An 8,119-nucleotide genomic window follows, 5' to 3' on the forward strand; every position below is an offset into this window, starting at 1 on the left:
AAATGACAATTTTCGTATTTTTTAAAGCATTTTTCTACACTATATATGTAAATTCAGTACGGGAAGGTATACTCAAGGTCAATACAATTAACTTCCAATTATTGTATTGGCAAAATGCTTAAGAGAATAGGAATAATTTCAAATTTAATCCAATTGCCATTCATTCATCCGCCATTGTAAAATAGCAGAATCTTGGCCCTGATGGCATTAAATACTGGTCTTGTATAGTTTGAGAAGACTTAATTCTAGGTCAAGGTTAATTCGGTTAAATGTTGCCGTAGCGTGTTTTTATGATAAAAAATTTGTAGATTTTTCCGAGTCAGTAGGAGATTTGCTATGTTGACTACATTATGTATTTAGTCTGAGTGCAAGGTAGCCAAGCTAAAGCTAGGCTACCTTGCACTCAGACTAAATTTTTGAATGAAAAAAAAAACTTATTTTTTGATCACAATTTTTCCCCATTATATTGTTGTGTACCTTACATTGTTTACAAACATAATAACGCATACGCATATCACTATCGCCTATCCAAGTCAGTATACCATCGAAGTCATCAAAACAATGAATTGTAAAAAAAAAACAATCAGACGAGTAAACTAATCATTGCCCATCTCATGTCTGGGTCAATGACACAGAATTGGATAGATTTCACCTTAAATATTATTCAGTGACTCCATTTATTTGTACGATAGTGTAATAAAATTCCTTTGGCGACAATACAACTTTATTCGGATACCACACCTTCTTAAATCCTTTTACATTAATCTTATTAATCTTTAATCCGTACAGCGTATTAAGCGTAGACGTATTTTTTTCATGCTCCCGCCAGAATCGCCCGTCATGAATTGTCCCCTTCACTTCCCGCCAATTTTCATATTTTTCTTCTGTTCTTTTTTTTTTTTATATCCAGCCGGCCTCATTTGCTCACGCACGCGAATTAGTCAAATGACCTTCTTGAATAATTACATTTAATATCGCGCCTTACATTCGTCCATCCTGACGTCGTGTATGTCCTCATACACGGGTTTCGAGCCTTACATTCGGGGAACAATTCGTGACGCAGTCAAGTAGATATTTAAACAATATTAAGACGAATTAAGACAGCAATCTTACTTAAATAATTATCATCTTAGTTTAACATAATAATGAACTATGTTTACAATCATCTTATCATGTAAAATTAATAAAATAATATAAATTTGAAATTTAAAACATACACAAACTTACATTAGCATTATCATTGACAATATTGCCTTATATAATTTATACTTCCACAAACTCTTCATTTCTCGCGAGATTATAAAATGTGAACCCTTCATTTCTCACATTTATATGACCAAAACGAGTCATTCATTTATCGCAAGGTCATATCTAACTGAAAATTGGTTGTCATGTGAACCCTTCATTTCTCACATTTAGATGACCAGAACGAGTCATTCATTTATCGCAAGGTCATATTTAACTGAAAATTGATTGTCATGTGAACCCTTCGTTTCTCACAGACACTCAATCTAAATAGCGAACCATTCATTTCTCGCATAATTTAAGAAATTATCATTACTTAATTAATTACATGTATCATCTTAGACTAAAGAGTTCATTCGAATTCAAAGGAATATCGTGGATAAGTAATAATACATAAAAGGAAGTAAGTAAACTTATATATTAACCTATAGGAAATCTTGCATTTCATTACATGTAAGACCAAAATTATTCTCCTACCTACTAGATATTAAACAATCAACAACAAAAACGATTTATGTTGTACAATTCACTATCTCGCATCAACAAAAAAAAAACAAAATAACGATACCTACTCATTCTATAAACATATTTTAAGGTCATCATTTGCAGATACAATACTAACATCATCTGAATCATTATCAATATTAACTTCTAAAGCAACTACGTGAACCCATGGTAACATTCTGTCGGCAGCGATAGTGATTTTACGTTTATTTTTTGAATTGATCAGACCGGGAACAGCTGCAACCCTATATCGTTCGTTGCCGATATCGGCCACAACACGGCAGTGCATCCCAACTGTTGTAAGTTAGACGCAAAACAATGACTTAACCGTTCTAGCAAATGAAGCAACTTCTTCTGATTGCCAACGCCCTGACGCCCTCTTCATTAGGTAAAATTATACAATTGTCTGCTTGGATTTTCAGAGCACGAGCCAATACGCCATGAGAAAGTATGCTACAATCAGAGGATATGGGTCCAATGCATATATTCACTGTATTATCCTTGATCTTATAAAGGCTACCGTAACAAGAATTGACGAGTTGGTTTACCAATCAATATTTAGTGATTTAGAATTTAGTGTGGATGCACATCGTTTTTGAAGGTGGTCCTTTATTGTCCTGTGATACTTTGGAATTGCACTTATCAGCAGTGTGGCCTAATTTGTCACACTGAGTGCACTTAATGAGAGGTTTGGGGCACTTAAAGAAAGGGTGACCGGGCTCCTTGCAATTGAAGCATGAAGAAGTGAACTGTGACCTTTCAGTCTTGTCCACCGGCGGGCGACTATTTGAATTACTAGATTGTTCATCATTAGTTTTGTTGTTCTCATCCATATTGTGCTCTACAAAAGGATGATTTTCCTTATTGCTCATGAGAAATTGTAGTAACTGTTCAGGGTTAGTACATCTCAAAGCCAACGCGCTCGTCTTTACAGTTTTATCGCTAAGTCCATGTATAATGCAATCTACTGCCCGCTTGCCTTCTATGTCACACTGGTTCACGAGAGCTAACTTTTCATAAAAGTACAATTCAATAGGTTCATTGTATCTACTTTTCCTTTTTAACATGTCTTCCAGGGCCTGGCCGTAGTTCTGTTCACACGGGAAAGCGCTAAGTAATTTGGTTTGCCATTCAGGCCAGCTAAATAATATAGAATTTAATCCTTCGTACCAGACCTTGGCCAGCCCCTGGAGCTTTTGCATGGCGAAATAGACAGTGGTTCTTTCGTCCCAGCCGTAAACAGCAGCACTCTCGTTTACTTTCTTAAGCCATATATCTACTCTTTGATTTTTTGAAGAAGGATCAAAATCTGGCAAAATGTTTTTGCTTTTTGTTTGACTAGTATTTAGAGCGGGAGTGTTCGCTGGTGACGGCTGAGGTTTGGAATATTTTAATGAATTTATAATATTGGCCACATCACCGGCCGTGAAAACAGGGGTACGTTCGCGTAGTGGCGGCGTAGCTCGCATGACGTCACGTCGCGTATCAATATGTGATCGAGATTGTGAACATCTATCGTTGCTATCGTATTGTCGTTGAAGGATTCGACGTGAAGAAGAATCTCGAGGTAAATCAGAGACACGAGTTCGCGGCTGGTCGGGCTCTGGGGAGTGCTGCCGCGAAGAACGTGGCGAGTACCGACGCGACTGTCGCACGCTTCTCTCCCTCTCAAGTTCGAACTCTAGTGTACGAACCCGTTCCTGCTGCAGCTTCAATTCCTTCTCCCGATCACTGAAGCTCTGGCTGCGGCCGCGGTCCGGCTCGCAGCGACTGCTCCGACTCAGGGCATCACGGCGGCTGCGGCTGCGGCTGCGCCTCCCCGCCTCGTCATGGGGCCCACGAGATGGCGTGGCCAACCTCCGATTCGAACTATCCTTGTCACTAGGCATTATCTGAAACTCGCACCCAGACACAGAATTAATATTTGATCTATTAAATAAACTTCACTTTCGTTTGTTTTATTTTAATCGAAAATTCACGGTAGTACTTGAAAGTAATAAATAAAAATGTAATCATACAAATATTATGTTAATCCCCAACATTACATTGGACAACTTATGTAAGGTAAACTTATTTTGCAGTAAGCCTCATGGGGAAGATTACTGAAAATACTACCTACCATTTTGTTTTTGATGATATTATCTAATATGTAATAGTATCAATTAGTGAACACGTGTTCAAGAAAAAGAAAAAAAAACCGAAATTACAATCAGGTTTTTTTTTGTAAAATCGCTTATGAAACCACGAATAAAAAAATAATAACGTTTAAAACTATGTATAGCAATGAATTAATGTCCATACGATTATTTTAATGCTTTATAAATAAGTACTAATATCTTTTAATACTCGTACGTATCTACGTTCATGCAAAAAGTAGATTTAAACAGGGACTTACCACTTCTGAAGTGTAATAAAATTCCTTTGGCGACAATACAACTTTATTCGGATACCACACCTTCTTAAATCCTTTTACATTAATCTTATTAATCTTTAATCCGTACAGCGTATTAAGCGTAGACGTATTTTTTTCATGCTCCCGCCAGAATCGCCCGTCATGAATTGTCCCCTTCACTTCCCGCCAATTTTCATATTTTTCTTCTGTTCTTTTTTTTTTTTATATCCAGCCGGCCTCATTTGCTCACGCACGCGAATTAGTCAAATGACCTTCTTGAATAATTACATTTAATATCGCGCCTTACAATAGCATCGTAACCTAATGTCCTCAACTTAGTGTTAGCGACTGATTAATATCGTTTATCACTGATATCAAATCATCACACTTGACCGAGTCACAAATATTTTTACTTGGTACTTATTGCGCACTAGACTGACCTACCTCATTTATTATATAATATGGTACGATTGATATTTCATACAATAAACTGCTTATTTTTTTTCTTTCATTATCGTTCTTATCGGTCTACAGATTATAATATAAGCTAACCTCAAACACATTTCCCATTTTTTTTTAAGAGAACAACATTCATAGGTATAACTTTTATTATTTATTGCAGTCAGTAAAGTATAATCCTGTTTCTAATTCGAATAGGGTAGAGCATTCAATTAAAATATATTATGTATCTTAATTATAAAAATCTGTTCAGTGGTTTAGGTGTGCAAGAGTAACAGACATCAATATATTATCTCAATTTTTTGTAGGACTTTAATTATCTTGCTCATTTACACTTTAGATGGACCATGCATAAACGAGCTATTGTCTTAACAATATCTCTACCAGGTGTTTTACTTAAAGTCGTTTAGGGTGACATACGACAGTGTCATATGTCTGTCTAATTGTTGTCTCGTGCCACTGACGCGTAATACACTCGTAGGTACAGCCACTAACAGCAGTTGGTTAAGACAGTAAAATTTTCATCAAAGTTGTTGTGACATCAGATAACAAAATAGACTTAAACACGGATAATAAAACATACTTAACAACAATTCTTTTGACCACAAAATATACTGCTTTTTTAGAAAATTTACCGTCTTAATCGACTTCCATTAGTGATCGCTGTACTTAAATATTTGAAATCCTGACTGTTCAGATTAACGATATGTTAAAGACAAAATTACCGTTTCGGAATAATAATTATGAACTCAGGGACTTCCCTAAAACAAGAAAACAACGTAATAAAATGGAAACACATTTTAATGACAAAGATGACTTTCACAAAAATAATTGTTTACTATAAATTGTTCTTAACTACGTACATCGTTATGATTAGTACCTACTATTAGTTATTGGTTTACAATGGTTTACTTCCAGATTTAGGGTAGAACACAGATAAAAAGAAAACAAAAGTTAAGAACCTCTTTTGTGGTCGGACATAAATGGTAATGGATATGGATAGAATTTTTAATAATTTACTTTTTTTATACAATTCGATGATGCCAAAATGATAGTTATGTTAATCGAATGTTCTAGATATAGAATGTAGCTATTTATAGTTTAACTATTTGAATACTAAAGGTTTGACAGGGAACATACAGACGTTGTTTTATCTATTTATAATTTAAAAGAAAATTAAGTAAAAGTAACATCTCATCTTAGGTATAGTATTAAAATGGTCATTACATACATAGATCCGTACAAACATTTATTTAGAATATTATTTTAATTTAACAACGTTAGGAGCATTTTTATTATGGATTATTAATTTACTATTCACAGGACCGGGCTGTGCGATTTGAAATAAATAAATTCTTAGATATAATATTTTAAATAGGGTTAAAATGTATTGAAAATGCTCCCGAGACGTTTGCCAGTTAGTTGTAGAGATATTTTATTATTTCTACAAGATTTTTTGACACTATTCGTGTTCATAACACTATCAGAAGGTAAAGCTTGGCTTAGTTTGGACTTAGGCCTGGTTATACCTGGTTATATTACCCAGCTGTGCGTGTGTACTACGTTCACGCCAAGGTAAAACTTTGGGATTAGATAAATTAATAGCTGGATATTGTGCATCTGTGTTTTTAAAGGACTTTTGTAATAAAGTCAGAGGAAACTCTTTAAATCGAGGAATGATAGCAATGTCATTAATAAATAAGAAGAGTTTTTACAGCAATCAAAAAATAATAATGAAATGTTGTATAACGAATGTTTTATCCTCGGTGTGAACTGTGAAGAAATATATTAAGCGTATGATAATCACAATAATTTGATTTGATAGACATCGACATTGATAACAGCACAAAACATCTAAGAAGCCTTAACGGTAAAATTACAGTATACATAGAAATTTATTTATAAAGACAATATCAGAATATAGTAGCTACACCCAGTAGAATTTTAAATAAATACAATTTGTTCTCGCTTACATTAGGGTTATTATTTAAAAAATACTCTTAACAAGAATAATTCCAATAGTTACTCAACGACCATAGAGAACAGCCCTACATTCGTTGAGGGACTTTTAAACACGTAATTATATTACAATAAAACAATTTTGGAAGCGCTAACTATACATAGTTGTCCCGACTAACCTAACACTTGGATAAATAAAGTTATAATTTATTTGTGAGCTTGTACTTGGATATACGGACGAAATACAAAAAGCGCGGACACAAGAACATTCAAAAATTAGCTTAGAAATAAATGTTTATCTTTTTATGCAACAAGGATTCAATGTTTTTTTATAGTACGTCATTCCAGCATTAGCATTCCAAATTTTAATTAAATTTGAGTCGATCTTGTTCTTTTGTTATCGATTAAAATTATTTGTATAATAAGAACAGTTCATAATCGATAAAGGGTCATAAACACCATCACGTCAACATCACCATCTCTTACAGTAAGTTTCCTGCAGACCACATTGCAACATGGCGGCCTTAGAAGATTATTTGGAATTGTCATTTTTACAGTATCATAAAGAAATCGTTCTCAGCTGACTATGTAAATTCAATATTTATCAAAATATTACACATTACGAAAAGTAAAACATTAATTTAATAGGATTAACTTAGTATATTTAGTAATATAAGTAGACATATATATTTTATCTTAATACATATTCAAAATAAAATAATTTTGTTTAAATATGTAAAAAAATCACATTAGCTGAACTTCGTCGAATAGTCGCCTTTACCTTACCCTCATTATAACTGACCCACAGTAACTGTTGATTATATTTTTTGCAAAAAAGATAGTTAAAAAGTTAGTTTGGGTTTTTCATAGTTTTATCAAAACATATTCCATTTAAAAACTCCGTTACAGAAACGTACGAAAACAACAATGGAATATTTTATTTAGGGCGTAATCTCTCGATACTAAGGAAACCCGGATACCCGACTCTGGTTAGCAACAGGCTAGACACACTTAACATGCATTAACATTAACTTCGTAGCTGTTATCAATTGATAAGGTACTTTAACCTTCAAGAAACATGAATATGTTTCTAATATGTTGCGGTTAATTAGGTATTTAAAATACATAATTGTTTTACGTCCTCTGATGGCTATTGGTCATCAGAAGACTTAAAGTTCTTGTACTGAGGATCTAACACTGTTTATACTATGGTAACGAGACAGAGCGATAGTCGGTGTAGAGGCTATCCCAATAACATAAAAGAATACGAGGATTGACGCGAATTTTACCTGATTAGCCCGACGTTTCGACCAGGCTACACTGGCCGTGGTCACGAGCAGATAGACAGAGGTCAGATATTAATATAGGTATTATAATTGTGCAACGCGAGGGGTATCTCTCTTGTATGCGCTTTACTTTCTTCAAGCTGCTTAGTGTGGAAGCAAGAAGGCTATATCTGCATCTCGTTTCCACCTTAGCAGCAGTGTACTTCAATACTCACTATACCAAGTAATTAAATGACTCTTTTATTTTTGTTAGTTATACGTTTTGTTGTAATAC

The 8,119-nt window shown here is 34.2% G+C and overlaps 1 protein-coding gene across 1 annotated transcript; it reads right to left on the reverse strand.

Moving 5' to 3' along the window:
- Positions 1-1,303: 1,303 nt before the first annotated feature.
- Positions 1,304-4,436, reverse strand: LOC113503027. The gene is made up of 2 exons (XM_026884810.1): positions 4,145-4,436; positions 1,304-3,641 (listed from the first exon to the last, which is right to left on the reverse strand). Exon 2 carries the CDS (start codon positions 3,636-3,638, stop codon positions 2,316-2,318), a length of 1,323 nt encoding a protein of 440 aa, XP_026740611.1. The 5' UTR covers positions 3,639-3,641; positions 4,145-4,436; the 3' UTR covers positions 1,304-2,315.
- Between the last annotated feature and the right edge of the window lie 3,683 nt (positions 4,437-8,119).

This window comes from Trichoplusia ni, chromosome 18, assembly GCF_003590095.1.
Source record: "Trichoplusia ni isolate ovarian cell line Hi5 chromosome 18, tn1, whole genome shotgun sequence".
NCBI classification, from domain to species: domain Eukaryota; kingdom Metazoa; phylum Arthropoda; class Insecta; order Lepidoptera; family Noctuidae; genus Trichoplusia; species Trichoplusia ni.